Source organism: Rattus rattus, chromosome 18 (genome assembly GCF_011064425.1).
Source record: "Rattus rattus isolate New Zealand chromosome 18, Rrattus_CSIRO_v1, whole genome shotgun sequence".
NCBI lineage: Eukaryota > Metazoa > Chordata > Mammalia > Rodentia > Muridae > Rattus > Rattus rattus.
Genome location: NC_046171.1, coordinates 24,744,794 through 24,768,504, shown reverse-complemented (window position 1 = coordinate 24,768,504; position 23,711 = coordinate 24,744,794). Strand labels below are relative to the sequence as shown.

The 23,711-nt window shown below is 46.8% G+C and overlaps 2 protein-coding genes across 4 annotated transcripts in view; one reads left to right on the top strand and one right to left on the bottom strand.

Annotated features, from left to right (window-relative positions):
* Window positions 1-15,427, top strand: part of Edar (ectodysplasin A receptor) — a 28,348-nt gene extending 12,921 nt beyond the window's left edge. Inside the window, 8 exon segments of the mRNA XM_032888357.1 lie at window positions 5,766-5,852; window positions 7,163-7,288; window positions 7,387-7,398; window positions 7,401-7,460; window positions 7,723-7,795; window positions 10,290-10,449; window positions 11,699-11,759; window positions 14,525-15,427. Of these exon segments, the coding sequence (XP_032744248.1) occupies window positions 5,766-5,852; window positions 7,163-7,288; window positions 7,387-7,398; window positions 7,401-7,460; window positions 7,723-7,795; window positions 10,290-10,449; window positions 11,699-11,759; window positions 14,525-14,847 (902 nt within the window). The 3' untranslated portion in view covers window positions 14,848-15,427.
* Window positions 1-23,711, bottom strand: part of P4ha1 (prolyl 4-hydroxylase subunit alpha 1) — a 1,160,453-nt gene that overhangs the window by 460,146 nt on the left and 676,596 nt on the right. The window lies entirely within an intron of this gene.

Genomic DNA, 23,711 nt, shown 5'->3' with positions numbered 1-23,711 from the left:
CACCTGGCTTCCACCCCTAAGAAAGTGATCTCATTCTCTGTACCTCAGTTCCCTCTAAGATCTTGTGTCCCAAGATCTCTGTGGGGACAGATGGGACTGTATGAGCAGTGTGTGGGAAACACCCATGTTGGTGCTGGTGACATGTAGGTGTGGTGGGCAGCAGGCTCAGCTCCACAACAGCAAACCTGGGACAGAGTAGAGGGGACACAGACATAGCACAATGGAGTACCGTGTTTCGACAGTAACGGTCGTGAACTCTGTTCTTTTTTTTAATCACTTGTCAGTGGTTAAGACCCATGAGTTAAATCAAGAAGAGAGTGGTTTCTTAGGAAGGGACACCAGTTAAACAATTGAATTATGACTTACAGTGAGCCAAGGACTGTTCATGTGAGCCTTAGAACATAAATAGGAAAGCCTGGCCTCCAAGAGCATGGACCCAGTTGTTTCTGTAAAGTACTGTTCACAGCAGAACATGCCACATGCCATGTGCCACTATTCACACCAGGATATCTCATATGTCTGTCTATCCACACCAGAACACGCCACATAGACCAAGGACCTGGTGAGAAGCAGATTCCCGTAGAGCATGTCTGGGCAGAGCAAAGGCTATGTTCTGCTCTCACTTCTAGCAACTAGTGAGCATCTAACAACTCCACCCATCGTTCACAGATCCACCGCCAGGGTGTGTGGCCAATGCCAGGGTTGAGGGCACCTCCTTGACAACCCACATAGCCAAATCACTCTTAAAAATCCAAACTGTTTATGCTCTGTGGAGAATGCCAGCCAACCTCTAATACACACTGGCACATTTGTAAATTGTGTGGATTAACAACTTCAAAGGCTCCTTATATACCATCATCTCTTTGAACAGAGGTAGAACTCCACTAAGCCTGGTGCTTACAGCTCTCTAAGTCCCCAAGGAAGGTGAGCTGAGCTGCAGCCAGACTGGGAATTCAGAGTGAACTAGGCACATCTGTCCCTACTGTCTGGTCTGGTAATGGACTGAGCAGAAACCACTTTCTGGAACGTCAGTTTTTACCAGCCGTTATCACTCAGGTCATCTGCAGTTGACAACCCAGAGAGACTGTTATGGAGGAACAAATGCTATGGAGTGAGGGCACAGGGTGGTATGGGATATTCCTAGCTGCCAGACATCTTGATGGTACAGAGTCAGTCAGCATCAGACCAGATTACAGCCTGTTGCAGGAAGCCTAGCATGCTGCTCTTGGGAAGTGCAATGTGGCTGTGCTTCCATGATGCACAGTGTGGATTCGATATAGCTTCTGTGTCCACCCATGTTCCTTGTAGGGTAGGATCGTTTGTGGACCCATGGCTTGAAAGATGTGCAGTGAAGGGTAGCAATAGCTGAGCTCTCTGGGCTGGCTCTCTCGCTCTCTCTCTCTCTCTCTCTCTCTCTCTCTCTCTCTCTCTCTCTCTCTCTCAAGTTTTGCCCACACATAGATCACACACACTTTACTCAGCATGATAGAGTGTGTTCGTAAGATTAGCATGCGTACATCTATAATTCTGGTGTGTGTTTTTCAAGGGTTTGGGATAATGGAGAGCAGGTGTCTCTGTTCTCTGGGGAATTTCCCAAGCATTCTGTGGAACAACAGGGGCATCCTCAAGTCATTACTAGGGGCCTGACTCTGTCTACCAAGGCCTGCCAGTGCCCGGTTGCCCAGTCTCCTGGCACACTGCTTCTTCTAGGTTGTCTTTCGGGGCCTGACCGCCCCACTGTTCTCTGTGGTGTGTAATGATGGCTAGGCAGTTGAGCATACCTGTCTGAGGTCAGCCTGGGGATGGGCAGGACTGGGGCTTGCTCTGCTCACACCCTACCTCCCTCGTGTGGAAGTAGAGGACCCTGAATTGGGGACAAGAAGACCAAAGAAGATATGGGGGTGTGTTTTGTTTTGTTGTTAGAGGTGGTGGTAGTTTTGTTGTTGTTTAATTACTGTATTCAGAGTAGTACTATTGAATTTGTTTTTGTGTTCCATAAAGAACATTCCTTCCACCTGCCTGAAACAGAATTATCACTAAGAACCAGGCACCCATGCATTTATTTGCTCTGAGTCGCCTCGGCTCTCTCTTTGCTGAAACAACAGCTCCATTCTCTCTTGCCAGCTCTGATTCTGAAGCCTATTGTCAGTTCAGGACCCCTGAGGGAAATGCCTGCTGCCCTGCACATTCTGGAAGGACCCTGAGGTTGGCCACTGGAAAAGGAGGGATGGAGGTCCTGAGGACCTGAAGGGTTTGGTTCCAGCCTCTGGCTTAGAGAGTTCTACCTTCCTGTCATACCTCATCTCCATGTCCCATTTCTCATGTACTCAGCAGAGCATCCTTGGCTGGAGAACACTGGGCAACTCCTGCAGCCTGTGCAGTCTGGGTATTCCACTAATGCCAGCTGGAGTTCAGTTTGGGGAATGTCCAGTATATTGGAGCAAGGTATAGCTGGTCCAAGCAGGTAGCTTCCCCGTCTCGGAGAAGATGCTGTTAGCAAGTAGCAGCCTGCACCAGTGTTTGGCGATGTCATGTAACCAGTCCTCCCGGGTCCGGGGGCATTTCATAAGTCTGTACTCACCAACTTCCTTCATTGTTCTTTCTAGACCATAGGCCTGGGTGTGTTTGCATCCCAGCCCCAACCCTGTCACTGCCTTGGTCTGCAAGTCCTAGCAAGAAGGGACAAGAAAAGACAGAGATTGCTGGCATCCACAGACACAGCCCTTGGCTTTTTTTTTTCTCCCTCTGTCCACATATCTTAAGCTCACTTGAGCCCCTTACCAAACCAACAGACCCGTTCCTTTGCAATGCCCTATTTGCTTTAGAGAAAGGAAATTAGATTTCTATTCAAAGCTGGGTCAGGACAGTCCACCTGATGACATGTGATGGCTGGTTTCCCAGCAAAGTACAAATGGCAGAACCCTGGATCTTGCCTTAGCTGGCTGGAGCAACTGCCAACCTGCAGGAGACTTGGTGGGGTCTGTGAGCAAGGATAGGCACAGCCTGAATGCCTGCCATTTGATAGGTTGGCATAGCTAAGTAGACAGGGCCACCACTAGGGACTCCCTCAGCAGTTCCTTGCTAAGTTACCCCCAAATATAAACTTTAAAGGCTGAACATAAGTTTGGAGCCTATAGGCCACAAGAAAGCTTCCAGTCTTCCCCCAGAATGAAGAAGAGAGACCTTATCCTCCCTGGGCAAGTGACTATTCTCCTGACTACACCGTAGTTCTATTTCTGTCTAATGTTGAGGGACAAGCTAGCCTCTGAGTACTTTGGCACCTCACTGATGCACAGAAATTGACCTCCAGCCTGTCCTCAGATAGCCTTTGTACCTCCATACTGTTTATCTGTCCATCTCTCTATGTGTTGAACTAGATATAAGGATGGAAACAGAAGCATCTGGCTTCTATCCACAGGATTTTGTAGGCATACATTTTCTGCAACCTACTTTTAATAAGGGTTCAACTTCTCTTCTAGCCCACCACCCAGTGGAGGTAGTGGAAGAGAAAAGTTATTAGGATATGGGGGAAATGGACCTGTTCAGCAATAGTTCTTGAGGGTGAGCTCAATCTTCCTAGGCAGCAGTTCAGTCCTGTAGCAAACACCAAATATGACTTACAGTCCTCTAGGCCGGCAGACACCAGGCACGAAACAACAGCTACAGTCCAGTCCATTCAGCAAACAGACACCAGGCAGCTGTAGTTAATCCACGCTCACCAACCAGTTTGAGGTGAGGCTGCAGAAGCGGCAAGCTACCTCAGGAACCTCTTGAGCAGTTCTTGGGCGAGTTTACCACAAGTTGAGTTCAAGAATGCTATATAAGGCGAACCAATATATGTGTGTCTTTCTTTAGTGAAGACTAATGAGGTGGAGCAAACAAAACCAATGCTCAGTGCTGTGTCCCACTGTCTGTGGGGTCATATTTATATTCCTTTGTCAAGCATCCTTTCACGTGTCCACTATATCCAAACATCCTTTCACCTGTGTCTGCTTCAGGAAAACAGTCTCCCACGTGTTTGCTTTAGCAAGACATCCTTTCTTCTGTGTGCCCAGCAAAACATCATTTGGTATAACTAACTTTCCAGAGAACTAGAAGTTCCCACTTCCGGGTATGTACTGAGAGAGCTTGTCAGCTAATCAGGCAGCGCACTCCACTTCAGTGGGACTGGGCTCTTGCTCCTGGGCTGGCACAAGCCAGATGGCAGGAGGCTTTCCACACTGCAGGCCTGTCTGCCTCCCAGAACCTCTGTCAGACTGCTGTCCTTGCTTACTCCTCACTCAAGCCCTATGGTGCTGTGGATTGACCCTGTGCACCCTCTAGACCAATTCTATGGGCTGGCTGGGGTGGGTGGGAAGGACATGACTTCAGGGAGGTTGGTGGTGGCTCCATCTGGGCTTATAGCTGCTTTTCAGAAAGCACACGATTACTATATGAACCTCTGCAGGACTGAGAACCATCAAGGACAAGAAAGAAAGGAAGAGAGAGAGAGAGAGAGAGAGAGAGAGAGAGAGAGAGAGAGAGAGAGATCTGCGTGTTCTGCCTCTACTGCTGAGCTATGGTCCAACCCCGATTGTTTTTTATCAATTGAAAAACTCAAGTTTGACTTAAAGAAGGTTATTTATCAGAAAAAAAAAAAAACATGTATTGTGGTTTGTCTGATAGCAAATCGGCTTCCTTTTTCTTTTCTTTGACACTTTTTCTTTCATTTTTTTTCTGTTGTATTTCCTTCTTTTCTTTTTGAGACAGAGTCTCTCTGTGTAGACCAGGTTGTGAGTGCCCTGGAACTCACTATGTAGACCAGGTTGGCCCGGAACTCAGAGATCTGCCTACCTCTGCCTCCTAGTGCTGGCCAGCATTACAGTGCCCGTCCTTTTGTTTTGTTTGTTTGGTGACTTGTTTTCCCTGTGGTGGGAGAGTAACGAGCCGTGGCTAAGGAGGAGAGCAGAGCACATCCGTTCTTAATTGGGTTGGTTGAAACTATTTTAAAAACTCGCCTTAGGCTCAGAGTGCTGTGCAGTGGTGCTGTGTTGGCCTAGCATGCACAAGGCCAGCACCACTGAGCTGCCACCATTGGAATCTTGGAGGAAATCCTAGAAGGAAGGACGTCAGAGCTGAGAATGTTACTGTGAGGCTTGGCTAGCTCCTTCTGCTTCTGCTTGGGGCTTTATTTTTCCAGATTTTTAGTAATGAAGATATAAACTTTTATAACTAGAAAAGATTTTAAGAACATATTTCTGCTCTCCATAGTTGAAAAAAATCAAGTATTAGTCCCCCTAAAATGCTCTCATGTACATGTGCTACCCTTCATATAGAGTGCACAGAAGCTGTCTCAGTTTGTAGGTGAACTGGGTGGATGAGGCAGAGCTGTCTTTATGTAAGGAACAAGAATCCTATGGAGGGAGCGATGACTCATGGGTAAGAATGCTCGCTGCTTCTGCAGAGGACTGGTGTTCAGTTCCCAGCTCTCATACTGGGTGGATCATGCCCACTGGTAACTCCAGCTCCAGGGACTCCAATGCCCTCGTCGAGCCTTGGCGGACACCTGCACATATGTGGTGCACACACATATACACATACATTTAATAAAATAATTTCTAAGATGTCAGAATACTCTTTAGGGACATTAAACATTTCCTCTCTGCCCCACTCCTTGCAATACAGTCTAGAGCTCCAGATTGGTTCATTTCACTGCAGTGCCTTTTTTTCCAGCCTTTGAAGGCCATGCTTTGCCAGATCTCTGAGGTTATCTGTTCTCCTCACAGGTGTGGGAGCCACTTCCGGGGTTTCAGCTCACTCCTCCAGCACTTCAGGCGGCAGCACCTTGTCCCCCTTCCAGCATGCTCACAAAGGTGAGGAAGGCACTCAGCTGTGAGTCTTGTGGAACTCAAGAGTTGAGAGTGAAGAGGGAGAGGGGAGAGCTGTCAGCAATGACGACACAGCCCTTTGCCTCTTGTCACTCCCTAATGTGACAGAACCTTGATATAGAATTACTATTCCATGGTATCCTGGTACTCTAGCCACCTTGGCAGGGTGGGAAGTGACAGTCAGAAGTCAGTGTCGATAGTAATTTACACTTTTAATACTCATTTCCAATGATTTTTATTCTCCCTAGCTCATAAGAAATGGAAATGATGGTTGAGGAGCACTCTCCCCACCCCCACCTAAGTTTCTCTCAGTGCAAGACCTTGAGCTGGCCCGTCCCTTCTCATAGAGACTCATAAAACTCAGAGAGGAGTTACTCCGTGGTTTTAATGCCATCTGATTCTTAAGCATGTTTGGGATTGGGTCTCCATGAAGCTTGGGGTACCCTCAAAGCCAGTATGCAGCCTGATACATCCCGACCCCCAATGTCTGAGGGCAACAGGCAGAGACGTCCACCTCACTTCCCCCAGAGCCTGGGAATAGCGTGCACCGGGACTCGTAAGACACCATCACCCACACCCACAGTTATAACCACACCAGATAACATCAAGGAGACTGAGTGTCCTCAATGGGCTCTCAGCGCTGCACATCCTTCTGATGGCTCAGAGCACTAGATGCCTGTCACTGGATCCTGCTTCATGAGAACCAGGTGCCCCGTTTAGTTATTTTGGAGAACCACAGGAAGGTTTCAGATAGTCCACACGTCCAAAGCTCCATCACGGAACTGAGCAGACAGCTCCAAAAATAAGCAGCAGCCAGCAGAAGTGGAAACAGTAGGAGTTGCTGGGTCAGTTAGCCTGCTTTACCCTGGGGCTCTTGTTAATACTCTGAGGATAAGGTGCCAAGGAAAACCAAACCAGGAATGTGGCCTCTAGCCGGAGGGGTGGCTTTTTGCCTGGAAGTGCCTGAACTCCCAAGACAGATTCTTGTTCATGGGCCGCTCTGATCCCCATCTCTACCCTTCTCTCAGGACCTCAGGGCAGTGACACTAAGAGTGAGCACCCAGGAATGGCTTCTTGCTTTGCATCCTGATCTTTCGAGTATAATGCACAGAAGCCCAGTTGACAGTGTTGGGGAAGCTGATGAGTGGTTCTGACCTAGCAGCCAACACATGCTCTGGGGGCCAGGTCCTTGGGCCAAGTATGATCCATGGAAGCAGTCCTGTGATTGGGTCTCCTGGTGGGTGCTGTGGCTTGGAGGACAAAACCATTTATCCTCCTTTCATTGATGCCAGCAGAGCTCTCAAGTCAAGGACACCTGGCCACCGCCCTGATTATTGCCATGTCTACGATCTTCATCATGGCCATAGCCATTGTCCTCATCATCATGTTCTATATCATGAAGACTAAGCCTTCAGCTCCAGGTGAGATCCCTGCACCCACATCCCTATTCCAACACTCTGTCACCTTCTCTGAGAGAGCCAGGGAGCTCAATGTAACCTTCTTCTTTTTCTTCAAGCAGCCTGCTGTAGCAGTCCCCAGGAAAAAGTGCAGAAGCCCCAGCTAACACACATGAGGAGAAAAAAGAGGCCCCAGGTTTGTACTCAGCCCACACTGCCCCATGCACAATATCTAGCATGACAGTGGAATATGTTCACCTTGTCCTCAAACCTGGCAGCCCAGCCTCTTGACCACCTCTGACTCCAGGTCCTTTGAGGGGGGTGGTATACCCACTTGTTCTGTCCCTAGATGGGGACCCAGTCACCAAAGGATGTCTACTGAAAAGGAAACAGGAAGGGAGATCCAGGTTCAGAACCACAAGCTAACTCTCATCAACCCCCAACTTCCATTCCTATAGACAGTGTGGTGACTTTCCCTGAGAATGGTGAATTCCAGAAGTTGACAGCAACACCCACAAAGACCCCAAAAAGGTATGTGGAACAGGAACTCACCTACACTCACTACTAGGTTGAACAGTCCCAATCCCAAGAATGGAGTTACCAGCTAGGTCCTTATAGCAGGCAGGCAAGCTGAGTGTACGAGGTCTGAGGATGCTCCAAGAATACTAGGGAGTAGCTTCCCACCAAAGGAGGCAATGTAAACCAGCACTGAATTTCTCTCTCCTCACTGATTACATGAGCTGGGGCAGGTGTAACACCTACCTGCTCCTCCCCACTGTCCATTCTCCCACTCCCAATCTCCCAGATGCCTTGAGCCTTCCCCCCTTCTCTTCAAACCAAGGAGCCAACATGAATCACAGGGCACGCATGTATGCATGTGCACACACACACACACACACACACACACACACACACACACACACACAGGTCTGGTTCCCACAGCTGCAAGTAGTGCTTACACTGCTTTAAAGACAACAGCCCCAGCCCCAGGCCTAAGATTGGTATTGCCACACCCCTAAGAGTAACAGTTGGTGCCATCCCCACTTCCATAACTGGACCAAGATCACACACCAGTGATCAACAAAACTGGAACCAAAGCCCAGAGTGTCAACCGTCTATTAAGGGTTGGTGTAATAAGCCTCTGGGGAAAGAGATTAACCTGACCATATTTTAGCATATTTTCCAAGCATTGGGTTATAGAACTTACCTCCGCCTTAAAATCAACTGAGGAGGGAAGGTCTTTCCTATTGTCCCCATTGGGCAGTCATCTGGACTTTGTCCTTGCACTGGTTCTCAGCAAGGAAGCATGCAAACCCCTTTCTGCTAGACCCTGCACTGTGGCCTTACAGACAAGTATGGGAAGGGCCCCATCTACCCAATGCTGCTCTTTGCAACTGGGGTTCAGAGTTCTCAAGTGTTTCGAAGACAATTTCCAGAAGAGCAGAGTTCCAAACCCTCTTTCCTGACCCAAGGCAGGACCTTCCCATAATGACTCAGGAATTCCTGCCAAGTCTTCCCTACTTGAGAATAAGGACTCCAGCTACCTGGATGGGGTCCAGGTGCTGAGGAAAGCCAGTCTAGAGCCTGAACCCATTTGGAAAATTCTATTGTTCTCAATACTTCCAACCCAGGCACCTCTGCACATTGAGATGGAGAGTAGGGGTGAGACTACTCAAGGCCCTGGAAAGGACCTATAGTTCCCACAGCACCTTGATTCTAACTGGTCATTGTTCAGACTCTGGGAAGTTGTGGTTTGAGCCCCGTTATCCAAGGTGCCAAGGCTGAGGCAGGGCTTTAAGTATGGTGTGGTAACATTCGGTCCCGGTTTGGCCCTTCCATCTTTCTGGACTTTTTGTTCCTAAAACTAGCAAAGAGGGGATGGTGAATGAACAAGGATGTGCCCATGGCTTGAGTTTCTCCTGAGGGGAAAATTTGTGAGACTTCGGTCTCTTTGCATATATAAATATTAAGTTTTTGCTCTAAAGACAAGGTCATGACCTTTGTCCCTTCAAACAGCTCTTGGGTCTTAGAAATGGGACTTGGGAGCTATGTGATGATCTGTGGAAAGTGCACCATGAGGTGCACTATAAAGATGCCACTATGTATCTCCATGCGCCTGCCAGAATTAGTGACAAGGATGGGCCAGCCACCTCCCTCTCAGGCCTTCAAGCATAATGACAAAGTGGCTGTATTAGGTGGTATCATGACTTTTTTCTTTATTCTGGCTCCAGGGCTCTGTTTGCATATGGCTTTCAGTGCTAACAGTAACACTCAAATAGAATGTGTGGCAAATAAAGAACTCTAAAGTTCTTTAGCCAAAGCAAGAAAGTAAGCAGAGTACTTTGAAAAAAATACTGTTTTGCTTTTATTTTGAATGGTTTAAGGGCATAAGCTCTAACCCATGGGTGCCAGGTCTTGTGTGATCTGAGCTGTGATCAGGGTGAAGCACATGCGGCCAGGTTCACATGATTACCCACCCTGCCCACCCTTAGGAGTTCTCTGTAGCTCCCACAAGGCTCATTCTAACACCAGGCCATTAGTCAAGAGGCCTTCCCAAACTGCACTTTTTTTTGTGTGTTCTTGGTTACTCTAGAAACCTGGCAGGGATTGAGTTCCAGCCATCTAATCTTAATAACTTAATATGAAGACCCCTGGTTGTACTTGCCATACTGGGGCTAACTACACAAATCTAGAACATGCCCTGTGAATCTTTACCAAACATCCATGGTGTCAGACAGTGTGGAGAGGCGTCAGCCCTTGGTGGTGTCCCCAGCCTCTCAGAACCCACAGCTTCTTGGGAACTCCATGCAGACATCTGAAGGCCACTCAGTACCAGAATTGCTTGTCAGGAAACAGGATGTGCCTTTCTTACCTCATGTCTCCTTAGCTAGAGCTCCTAAGGTGTAGTAAGTGCTTAAGGAACAAGACATTGCACCATGCTGCCTATGCCTGGGTAACAAGATGGTGCCGGGACAGCCCGTCTGGATTGGAGCTTCACTAACAGGTGCCTTGGTTGTTTCCACAGTGAGAACGATGCCTCCTCTGAGAATGAGCAGCTGCTGAGTCGCAGTGTGGACAGTGACGAAGAGCCAGCCCCGGACAAGCAGGGGTCCCCAGAGCTATGCCTGCTGTCGCTAGTTCACCTGGCCAGGGAGAAGTCTGTAGCCAGCAACAAGTCTGCTGGGGTGAGGCTCTGGCAACACCGCCCATCGTACACTGGTGCAGTGACCCACAGCCATCAGACAAGACACCTTATATCAAACAAGCTCCTTAGCCTGCTGTTTCCCCCAAAGGTCCCAGCTAGGATGCTGGGCAAAGTAACAAGTCAAAAAAGAAAAAGAGAGGAAATTTATCTTAAATATACTGCTTATAGATGAAAAAGGAAAAGGTTTAAAAAAAATCATTGTAAATGCCAGAGAACAGGGGAAAAAAAACTTGCATACCCAAGCAGTTACACACACACACACACACACACACACACACACACACACACACACACACGTGTACACATGCACACACACTTGTATATATCTGTGGGGTCTGTGAATTGATTAAACATACATTAAAAAGGTACTAAAGATGCATGCTTCTGATTGGAATTGATCTGAAACCATGCAGTGCAATAACTGCATAATGGCTCATGTGCTATTGGAAATAACTTGATGATTTAAAGTATATGGGATGATAATGTGAACAGGATCTATGCAAATAGACATTTTACATAGTTGTCTTGGGTATCCATAGGTTTAGATATCCTAAATGTAAATGCATGTGCATACATAATATATACATGTCTCTTACATAGCAACAGACTCACTTGTACGAACTGCCCAGAGGGTTTTATCACTAACACATGCTATGTCTGTGGTACAGGGTGTGCTCTCGGGCCCTGGCATACACTCCTTCTTACCCAGTCAAACCTTGTGGCATCATTGTTGTCAGTAAAGAAAATCCCCCCTGAGATCCTGGATCTGGCCTGGTCCTGTACTCTAGGTTCAGTAAGCTAAAAGAACCTGGAATCTATGCTGCCTGCCACAGGCATGGGCTCTTTCACCCAGGGCCACTCACTCATTGCCTACTTGGCCCTGAGCTTTCTGCCCTGGAAAAGAGAGGCTTCCATAGCTCTGCTAGCCCCTGCAGGCATGGCTCCCCTGGTGGCCATCTGATGGCCATTCTTCTAAACATACCAATGACAGCTCCAACAATGGTGTCCCCTTTAAAGCAAATGGCACCCCTGATGTACACAATAGGATCTGCATGGTAACCTAGGGACATTCTTCCTCTAGATAACTTGGGGTTGCCTCTCCTTAAGGCCTTGGCACAGCAAGTATGCCTAGACATCAGGACCACGCCAGAGCAAAGAGGAAGATTTGGAGTTTTGCTACAGTCTTTCCCCTTTCTGAAGATGAACATTCTCTTACTTGTTCTTTATAGATCCAAAGCCGAAGGAAAAAGATATTGGATGTGTATGCCAACGTGTGTGGTGTTGTTGAAGGTAAGGACTAGAGAACTGTTTAGAGCTGGATGTGGTGGTGTACACTCGAGAGGCAGAAGCAGGCAGATCTCTCAGTTTGAGGCCAACCTGGTCTACATAGTGAGTTCCAGGCCTGCCAGGAGCTGCGTAGTGAGACTCTGTCTTAAACAAACAAACAAAAACAAAAAAGAAAAAGCCATTCAGGGCTCACTTCCCTGATACCCTCCCAATCCCACCAACCCAAAGCCAGGGATTGAAAAGGGTTCCTGAGTGAAGAATTGAAGACATTCATCCATATCTGATGAGGATTGTGAGGCCCTCATTGGAATGGCCTTGGATGTGGAGGGAAAGGGAATTGGGTTTCTGGTTTAGGCTGAAGCACCCCATAGTGCTTTCCTTGCAGAACAAGAGACAGACTAATGTATATGTTGATAGGGACACAATGAAGGGTCCCTATAGTTCCTGTGCCTGTGCCTATGTCAGCATTGTCATCCTGGAAATGTCTGATGGGTACACATGCTAAGAAGCACATGGGTATGAAATTTTGTTTTTGTGTCAACATTAGGTATACAAACACAAACATGGCTACGGCATCGGTTCATAGACCTATAGAGCCAAAGTTTTCTGTCATTGACAGAACCATCATGTAGGTGATGGCTGTGCCTAGAAGCTGTTACCTACCCTCTTAAGCCTCACACAGCACACTGAACTGATCTTGGAGGGCTCTTTCCTCCTTCCAGAGCAGTCACAAGAGCAGCAAGTTCAGGCTGCCTTAAGCAGGCAGGTAAAAAGCAACTGGGTAAGAAGCATAAACATTCCAGTCAGTAATCCTACATGCTACAAAATCCAGGTCCTAAAGTAACTTCTATTCACCCTGAAATAAACTCCTCACTGCTGAGCTCAGGGGACTTTCCTGCCTCATGCCTTGCTGGTATCTCTCCACACACCTCTGGTCTGGTTGAACCTTGGGACTGGAGAGAGTCACATGCTGCCACTCATGTCCTGTGGTGCAGGCCCTAAGCCGGGGCAGACTGGTTAGATGCTCTGTTTGGCCTGAAATAACCACTGAGCAGGAATTCCAGGGCCAAGTATTCTCCTTGGCTGCCTTCAGAAACATGGCACGGCTCCATAAGTGCATGCCTGGTCAGCCTGCTTCATCAAGTTTGGCATGGTGGGTGCTGTAGGCTGTCCAGAAGAATATGGTCTGGGAGTTACATTCCAACAACCCCCAACCTTTTCTTTGTTCCAAAGAATGCCTTGGCTTTGAAAGATCAAACCCACAGGACTGTGGCTTTCAAATTAATATAAAAACTTCAACCATAAGAAGAGCCCTCCAGTGGGTCCTGTAGGGTGGAGGCTTCAAGCCTGTGCCCTCAGGTGCTCCTTGACAGCCCAGGTATGTGTGCCTCCTAATGCCACAGTAATAAGACACAGCTAAGGCTGAGTCTCTAAAGCCAGTATGGCTTGGCTCCCATGAAGATACTAATACTCGCTACCTCTGCCTACCCAACCTGCTCCCCCTTCCTCAAGATCCTAATGTTCCTATGACCTCCAGTTGTTTTAAAGTTTTTTATTACAATATTCTTCCCACCCACTCTATCCCCGTCCCATGACAAGGTTCTCTGTGTAACAGTTCTGGTTGTCCTGGATCTTGCTCTGTAGACCAGGCTGGCCTTAAACTCAGGGATCCACCTGCACCTGTCTCCCAAGTGCTGGGATTAAAGGTGTACACCACCATCTGGCTTGTGGTATTCTTACCACTTGGTAAGGTAACAGGACGAAGCCTGGGTGCACTTCTCTCAGCTTCTCCTGATGGTAACAGCTCACAAAGCCAATAAAAATCACAACCTAGATGTTGATGTTAACACAGTAGACAGAGACCCCTTCCACCACCACAGGGAAATCTCTTGTTTTCCAGCCGCCAGTGCAGCACTAATCTGTTCTCTGTTGCTATAATTTTGTCATTGCAAAATTATTGTAAAAGTCAAATTTGGGGCTGGAGAGATGGCTCAGTGCTTAAGAGCACTGACTGCTCTGCCAGAGGTCCTGAGTTCAATTCCCAACACCCACATGGTGGTTCATGGCCATCTGTTAACTCTAGTTACAGAGGGTCTGATACCCTCTTCTGGCCTCCATGGACACTGCATGTACATGGTACCCAAACATGCTTGTAGGTAAACACCTATGTGCATAAGAAACACACTTAAAAAATACTTTTGAAAGTTGAATTATACAGTATACACTCAGTGGTAAGTTGGTCTCACATACCATAATTCAGGAGAGATTCTTTTGCTATGTACATCAGTGTCGTGGAAAATTTTTTTTGAAATTTCTGCATAAATGACCTGTCTATGCACACAAGGGCAGTTTTATTCCTTTCTAATCTGTGTGTACTTCTCCTTTTCTGCCTTCTCTGATTTGGCATGATGTCACATATGAGCTGTGTGAGCAGAGTCCTTGGTCCTGACCTCAGCTTTTAGCAGTGTACTAGGTCTGAACCTAACATAGAAGTCACATTGACTTTGGAATACTGAGCCAGAATTGTATATCCCTGGCCCTTGTCATGGTAAACAATTCTGTCCTATTGTTGAATTCGATTTGTCAATATTTTGTTAAGAATATGGGTCTTGGTCTAGTTTTGGTATCAGATTGGGCAATATTTCCTTCTTTTCTGGAAGAGACTAGGACTTATGGGAATTCTTTTTTTAAATACTTGCTAGGTGTTCAGTGTTGAGGTCCCATCGAGCTTCCGTTTGTGACATGTAACTGACCAATTCCTCTCGTAGGTCTCAGCCCCACGGAGCTGCCTTTTGATTGCCTTGAAAAGACAAGCAGAATGCTCAGTTCTACCTACAACTCTGAGAAAGCAGTCGTGAAAACGTGGCGCCACCTTGCCGAGAGCTTTGGACTGAAGAGGGATGAGATTGGGGGCATGACTGATGGCATGCAGCTCTTTGACCGCATCAGCACTGCGGGCTACAGCATCCCAGAGCTGCTCACGAAGCTGGTCCAGATCGAGAGGCTGGATGCTGTGGAGTCCTTGTGTGCAGACATATTGGAGTGGGCTGGGGTTGTACCCCCTGCCTCCCCACCCCCAGCTGCATCCTGAAGAGTTTGCCTTGGACTATCTTCCCTGGGACCAGATGGGGACCCAATGAAGCCATGGCAGCTGTGAGTGATGCCATCGGACTGTCAGAGTTCAAGGCATTTCCTGGTGGGTCACTGCACTCCTTAGGCTGCCCTAAGGAGCTCACTGAGCACCCAAATGAACCAAACCATGTGTGAGGACACAGGTGAAGAATCTGATCCTGTCTTTTAAGGAAGCACTTAGTGAGAGCCAGGGGGCATGGCATAGACCATGTTACCAAACATCACTAGGCAAATAAGGGGATGCTAAAAAGTAATGTAGCAAAAGTTATAAGAAGGGTGATGGTGTCTCAAGTTGAAAATGGGAGCATCCTAATGAAGAAACTAGTGTGAAGGTTTTAGTAAAATGGTTACAAAGTACAGACATCCCACTTCTGCATTGCTTCAGACCGAACAGGGTTTGTTGGCTTGTTCTATGGTTTCAGGGGTAACGACCCATGTTTACAGTCACCCACAATGGTACAAGCCTTGCAGTCAGTAGTGAAAGAACTCACTGTATGGACAGTCAAGGCATATCTGTCCAGACAAAAGTGAGAGCAGATTTGGCCTCCAGCACCATTCACAGGCACAGTAGTTATAATGTGTGAGGCTGTTTTTACTTCAAACAGATGTGTGTTCTAAGTAGACAGTGAAATGGTGACTTGCTAAGAGTTTGGTCATGCCTGGTTTGTGGGTGGGGCTTGTGCGAGTTCAGACACAGCATCCTCAGCCAGTGAGAGGTGATGCAGCCTGAGGTGCAGTACAGAGCTGGGACCTGGAATCCTGGACCCTGGTGGAATCATCCAAAGCGTCTGTCTCCTCCCCCAGACTTAGCTTCTCTTCTGCGAATGAGAGGTTGGTCTTTGTGTCTGTAGTCAGGCAAGTTGAAGCTCTGGTGAGCATAGGATGAGCAAAAGAAAGGAGAGGCCAAGGGAGCTCCATGGGGTAATTACAGTGTGGGTGGCCACACAAAATGGGAATCGAGGGAAATTCACAGCCGCCATGCTCATGTAAGGGCAACTGTAGGACAGAACATTTACAGAGCTAATAAACAGGCACTGTACAGGCAGATTCTCTTACTACACCTGTAACTGCCAGGAAATGGGAAGCCAAGGAAACTTTCCAGGCAGGGGGTTAATGCCAAGCTAGGAAGTTAATGCTGCTGGGCTCCCTCCTGGAGTGCAGAGACTGTTTCCTTTGGATAAAGCCTCTGGTTTAGAAGGCTGTTGGGTTTGTTTTCGTTTCGTTTTGTTTTGTTTTTACAAATCATATGACTGAACAAAGGCTTTGGAGGGGAATCAGTTGTATGTTTAAAACCATCAAGCAATTTCCCACCACAGAATATAGACCATACTGTGAGAGGACCATAATTAGGTCCTGAATATTTAATATGATCATTTTACTGTGTCTGTCTGTGCTGGTTTTTTAGAAGGCATTTTCTATATCCTGCAAGTTAAATAGTCTGCTTAATTGTCCTTTTAATTCCTCTTTGAGATCCTGCAGTGTCCCTTACCTCTGATCTTCTATAATGACACTGAGCTTCCCCTTAATTAGACTTGTAAATGTCATTTGTGATGAGTGTGCAGGTCTAAGACAGCAGGCTCTTCTCCTCCAACTGTCATTCTGCTGAAGAATGGGCAGCTGCAGCCAGCAGTGTGGGCTAGCCTCCATTCACCCTATTAGGTTTCAAGGTTGGAGGCAGCCAGCATCATTGTTTCATTGACTCCCAGCTTGCTGCTTTAGAGGAGCTAGTCCCTCGTCATTTACTTTATTTGGCAATAAATCCAGGAAGGGTTTGCTTCAGTGAGCTTTGCCCATGCTGTAGAATTCTGAACCAAGACCACAGTGACTCTTACTGGAACTCCATGCTGCCATTTTTTTGTCTGAAAACTGTCAGTACTTAAAAGTATTTAGGAAACACTCGAGCTAGATCTGAGGACCTTAGCTAGTGAAGTCTTAATTGTGGATATTTTATATAATTCTGTTTATGTAACTTATTATATTTCTACAAGTTCAATAAACTAAATAAAAAGGAGACCTACAGATTGGCACCCTGTGAATTCTTATGAGTAGGGCAGTATGAGTGGAGATGAGTGAAGGCTACTGGGTGTTGTACTGTGTATGATGAGACTCTGGGGATGTGGCTATCCATAAATGAGGTATGTAACGTGTTTGAGCAGGGAGGTGTTCACTAACAGGGCAAGCATATATGGGGAACATGTGAAGACAACATGGGACATTCTTTTCCATGTTGCCACCATCAGTTACAAACAAACTCTGTCACTGTCCCTAATTCAGTATCTTGGAGCACAATCATTTCTCAGTCTAACTTTGGGGTCAGTAAGAGCCGGTGGGGTGAACTTGTCCAGACTGTGTTCAGGTCTCTGCTGGACAACCTTGACAAGGGCAGCTCTGCTCCATCATCCTCCATCCTCTTCCACAAACCATGTGGAGAACCTGAGCTGGCACAATGCTCATCATGGTAAAGCCAAAGGCCAAGAGCAGGACGGAGGCCATCTGAATGGTGCTCCTGTGTGCTGGTGCACCTGTGTGCTGGTGCACCTGTGTGCTGGTGCACCTGTGTGCTGGTGCACCTGTGTGCTATGTGTGAAGGAGGCTTGGGCTTAGAACTGGCTCCCTGCTGTTTCTGGCTTATCCTATTTGCAAAGCAAATCAGTTGTCCAACAGAGGCAAGAGTAAGAAAGGAGACTACACCAGTGCACGAGGAGGGGGTGAATAATCAGGAACATGGAAGTAAGACTTTGTTAATTGGTTACCAATATCGAACAGCTACAAGTGAGTTGTAGACATCCTCTTGGTATCCAAAGAATTGGGGAGTTACTCAATGCAGGGGTACAAAACTGTCTGGTGTCTGAATGCTTGAGAATATCAAAATTTTTGTTTCCCTTAATGGCGTTAACTTTTAAAATCCTAGTGTGGAGATAAGGTGAAAATCTATTTCCCTGAACATATTAATATTACATCACCAAGTCCTACAAACACCTCAAGGTTCTAAGAATGCAGGTTGCTGGTGCTCCTGTGTACTGGTGCTCCTGTGTGCTGATACTCCTTGTTACTGGTGCACCTGTGTGCTGGTACTCCTGTGTGCTGGTGCTCCTGTGTGCTGATGATACTCCTGTGTGCTGGTGCTCCTGTGTGCTGGTGCCCATGTGTATCTTGCTGACTGGCATCTCCAGCAAGGCTCATCTTCCCCCTTCTGACAGCAATGGCAAGCTTCTTCTCTATGCCTCAGGTTTTTTCCTCATGGGACAATAATATAGTTCTTTGGGGATTAGTGAATGAATTAAGTAATCAATACAAAGCACTTCCTCTGGCATTAACGTTCAATAAATGTTCACTATAACACAGCATTGTTGGCTGCTCTTTCAGGCTTGGAAACTAGTAAGTTCACTGCAAACTTTTCTAAGTAGTATCTGGTTAACAAAGATTACCTGAAGACTTGCCATGATCACTACCAGGAGAATTAGTGTCAGTACAGAAGGAAAGAGGAATTTGGCACACAGAATCTTCAGCTCCACAGAGCAAAGTTGTAGCTCTTTCACAGAAGACTCGGTCTCTAGGCAGTCTCTTTGGCCTAAGATCATGGCATCCACTGCATGAAAAGTACAAGGCTCCTACTTTGGTCTTTAAATTCATTTCCCAAATGCCAGAGACAGCTGCTGTGAACTAACCTGACCTCTAAGAACAAACCAAACATTCATCTGCAATTCAAAATTCAATGTACAGCATGGATAAGAGAGTCCTTCAAAGTTGCAGTACACCACACAAATAAAATTCAAGTCCAAGCTGCCATTGGCCTATAAACCTAAAGCTTTGGTATCAGTAGGATTTGGGACAATTCCTACAGGGTTGTATGGCCTCGGGTTGCACAAGTACAGAGACGGCATCTTCAGTGGTACTGTGTGTCAAATGTATCTTTATCAGAACTCTTCTTCAGGAAGGGAACTTCACACAATCAAGACATGCCTCTGCTCACACTGGCAGGTAGCTCATTGGGTGGAGATGAGTCTAGGAAGACTTGGTCCTCAGATATGAAGTCTGATGATACACTGCGGAGGAAACACGGTGGCCCAGGGATGGAGGAGGTAGGTGTTGGCTCCATTCCCACCCTAACATCTCATCACCTCAAGGTTGCTATGGTTTTACTTGGATGTCTCCACCCCATTGTTACTGCTCTGTATTTTTTTTCACCAAATGGTCAAATTTATCAATATAATGGAATGTGGGTCAGTTCTGACCTCTGAGGAATTGTAGTTACAGGCATGGCTGTAGGGTCTAGATCTTAAACACTGCAGCTGGGAAGACATGGACCTGGTGGACAGTACCAGACCTTCTACCTGGCTACTCACAGGGAAAATGTATTGTGTTCTCAGAAGCCCACACTGCTCCTGACTCTGACCCTCTCTCAGAGTACACACCTTAGAGGTGCTCAGATCTACAATAGAACCAGGTTAAACTTAACTTCTGCCGAGTCCCTGTGAATGCAAGCTCTCAGACCCATAGTCAGTGACCAGATGTGCAGTTCTGCCCCCAACCTCCCCTAAGTGGGAAGCCAGCCCCAAATGGGTGCCAGATCACTAACTGATACTCCGTTCCTGCCCCTAGCACCTATTATATGAAGGCCCTCAATAATCAGGATGCTTCACCAAAAGATTTCTACTTGTGGCCTCTTAAGTATCATTGGATTCCAAGTGTGTAACATTGCAGGTTTGTTTGTATTTAACAGTTTCAGCCTGCTTTCTCCATGTATCCCAACAACTGTCATCTTACTCTGCTAAAGTCTGTGTGCTAAGTGAATTATTAAACTTCAGATATGTAGCAAGTTCTTGGGAATCTTTATAGTTATAAATTACGTTGCTATAAACACAACCAGCACTTTTAACATATATCCTTATTTGAAATTATTTACTCAGGCCAAGTCACCCAAAGCTAGAGGACTAGTTAATAGTTTTATATACACCACTGCATTTCTATGACAAATGGTGCGTATGAGACTTTATTTCAAGGGAAAAATACTAAAAGATCACATTAGCATTTATCACATTTGTATAATATGGTAGATTAAGATCTGCTTCTGTACCACCATATGAAAGAGGGATTCGAATAAAAAGGCAATAGAGCCCATTCCTATAAGGAAGAGCGAAAGAGAAATGTGCAAAGGTGAGGATTTTCTCTACAGCAGCAGGAAGGCCAACATCCAGCTGTATGAAGATGCTTCTGGTCTTGTATCTCACACACAGACCAGTATGGCTGTCCTGCTCTCTATACCTGCTCTACAGCATCCCTGCCACCTCCTTCCTTCTAACACTCACACTCTCATTTCACCTTAAAAGAGTCATGTATTTATCTTTTTGTTTATTTTCAAGACAGGTCTTGCTATGTAGCCATAGCTGGCCTACAATTCAATATCGGAAAAACTAAAAGATCACTAAAGACCAGGCTTGCTGCAACCTCACAGGGATCTGCCCTTCGCTGCTTCCCAAGTGTTGGGATTAAAGGTGTGGTGTGACTTTACATTTTCTCATCTAGTCAATTAGTACCACAATTTCTTATCCTGCTGGGGACAGAAATCAAGCACACAGGTTCCTTCTACCAGAACTGATGTGAAATCATGGTGTTTGTCAGGCATCTGCCTTTCCCAGGAATCACAGAGAGGGACAGAGTAGGAAAAGTACATATCCACCTTACAGCTGGACAAAACACACACACACACACACACACACACACACACACACAATGGGAAGGGTGGATGGGACAGTTTCTCAAACACAGAGGAAACCGCCAAAGTGAGCTCAGAGGAACAGTCATGACAATTCTCAATTCCATCTCCTAGCAAAATGGGTGTTGAGGGAGCAGAAGGGATTCTGGCTGGTCCTGCACACTGCGGTGGGAACTCCTCCCTCTGTGACCCTGGGGAAAAGAGGAGGCTGCTGGAACGGAGTGAGGCTACACTAACTCTATCATGGTCCCACAGAACACAAGCGGCATAGCCAGGCAGGGTCAGCTTAGGACCTCTGGTGTGGACAGGGTTCAGAAGCACAGGCTGCAGGAGGTGCTAGCTCCTTAAGGAGTGAAGAGCAGAAAGGCGGCCCTCGGAGAGACTGCTCTCCTCTGGGATAAAGGTGATGGACTTTATCATCTAACGTAGCCAACATATTTTGGTTCAGTGTTCCAAAGGGTTCCACAAATGACTGCTTATATGTTGTGAGCAGAGCATCATGAGCCAGGATGTAGGGCAGAGGCTGCTGTCCTGTGGTAGACTAGAAACATCATGAGTCAGAGACAGAGGCCAGAGATAACTGTAAGGGCCGCCCACCTCCCTTGGTATGTTAAGTCCGAATTCCTCAGTCTTACTCAATTCAGGAAGGAGCGGTGCCCAAGAACGACAAGAGACTGAGTTCCACGCAAACGCCAACAAGCTGTATTCGGGCAGAGCTCTGGACCAATACGTACCTCACACAGGAGGCAGAGGAATTGGCCCCGAACCACAAAAGCACAGGGTTTATATAGGGTTTTAGAGAAGGATCAGGAAAAGGATGCGGGGCAATACATGATTGGTCCCCGCGCTTATTCAAACTTAAGCAGGTTTTGAGCGGGCAAAGGAGATATCTGGGGTCCCACAGATGTTCTTTGTGGCTTTTCTCGGAACTCTGGATACAGGGTGGAGGAGGTCGTTTTTCTCGGAACTCACCCTTGGAGGACACCTATCTAATCCCATGGCCTCAGAGTTTCTGGAACACAAACCTCCCGGTGCATGAGTTATGTCAGAATTAATTTGTACAGACTGAAAGCTAGGTTCAGGCCTTGAGTGGGTGGGCGACAGGGACGAGTGTTTGAGCAACATTTCAGGTAACCTCTATCCCCTAGCTGGACCCCAGCTTCTTAAGCTCTGCCACCTCCCAAAATGGCACTACCAGCTGAAAACCAATCACCAGGGAACAATTATTCACATCACAGCAAGGATGCAGCTGAAGCAACTTGGCTACTGACCAGGTCCACTCTGTCAACCACTAAAAGCAGTTTTGCAAAAGAGAGTTTATTGTCAAGACATCCAAATGGGAGGCCCAAGTCTCAAGTCTGAGGAGAAGGGATGTTTTTGGTTGAGGCGTGAGGAAAGCTGATTGCAGTTGAAGAGCAGGAGTGGGTCCAGGTTTACAGGGCTGACTTATAGTTAACTTTCCACTTATTTCAAGCCCAGTGGGAAGCAGGGATTTAAGAAACCCACTGCACTGCTGCTCCTCCACTCTTGCTAGGGTTCCGACTGGAAAAACCCCAGGACCCAGGCCATGTGAGGCTAGACTCAGAGAGAGGTGGACCAACACACTAGGGCGAAGCTTGCCCTGGGAAAGATGGCTAATGGAGCTTCGGGCAGTTTCTTACCTGGTTCTACTGCTGATGCTATTGTCACCTGATCTTGAATTTGCTCCAGCACTCAGGCTGGAAGGTCTGGACTTTGAGGAATGTTGCTCTACTCCCAGAATGGTTCTCTGCAGCAGGCCCAGTTCACTGGCAGGACTCAAAAACTTATTTTCCCTGTTATCAGAAGTCACAGGGCTATGACTCGAAAGGACTGCAATGCCACCTGAAATGCAGTTTGCACTAATGGGCTGAGTAAGGATGGCTGGCCACTGCAGCTGCAATCCAAGAATTCTTCAGGAAGTGATGTGTACAGAGTGTACTTTGTCACTGCCCAACGAGCACACAAAATGACTTCCTAAATGAACTCAGGGCTCTGCTGTGTGGGTGACCATTGCAGGTGACAGTGCTGGCTGGCTGTGCTAAGTCAGCCCTTCCTATAGGAAAGCAAGATAGCCACACACACAAATGCCCTGGACAATTTAGACTTCCTGAAGGCAGAAGTTGGCTTTAATTAAATTGGTAGAACACATCCAAACAAAGAAAACTGCTTGACACACTCCAGGGTTTTGGTCTTTTCTTTTCATATGTAAGGAGAGTCAAAGCCTACTTGTTTAAAACAAAAGAACCACTTCCGGGAGTGACTTTTAAATGATGATGTAAGTCCCTTGATGTGTCTTTTGTTCCTACACAATTGCATCTTCAGGAATCTAGCACTATGGTCTAAACAAAGAAAAACCTCCCTTCCACTTTTCGTGGGAGGGAAGCATTTATGAGTAAATCCTATGAACAATATGGTACCTTAGAGCTTTCCAGCCTCTGTCCCCTGTAGAAGTCTGCACTAGGAGCTGGAGAGATGGCTCAGCGGTTAAGAGCATCTGACTACTCTTCCAGAGGTCCTGAGTTCAATTCCCAGCAACCACATGGTGGCTCACAACCATCTGTAATGTGATCCGATGCCCTCTTCTGGTATATCTGAAGACAGCTACAATGTACTTATATATAATAAATGAATAAATCTGAAAAAAAAAAAAAAAAGTCTGCACTAACAATACTGCAGACCAGAAACTCAGAAAGGAGTATGTGTTCTGATGAGTAGGAAAACTGCAGTGGTTCCATGGCTTCTCTTGACAAGCAAGACAGGTTGGGCCCCAAGAACTAAGGAGAGTTTGGGGTTCACACTGAAGCTAATGGTCATGCAGTTCCCAGCAGAAATGGTTGAGTCCTCAGATAGATGTTCAGTTACTTTTTGTTGCTGTGATTCAATATCATGATCAAGTAGAAGGGAGAGTTAATTTGCAGAGTTATAGAGTAAGTCTATAATGATGGAGATGAACAGAGCACGGCAGCAGGTTACAGGAACAGGAGTCTGAGAGCTCACGTCACTATCCACATACAGGAAGTGGGGGGGGAGAGGGGAGGGAGACACAGGGAGACAGAAAGAGAGGGAGGGAGGAAGGGAGAGAGAGA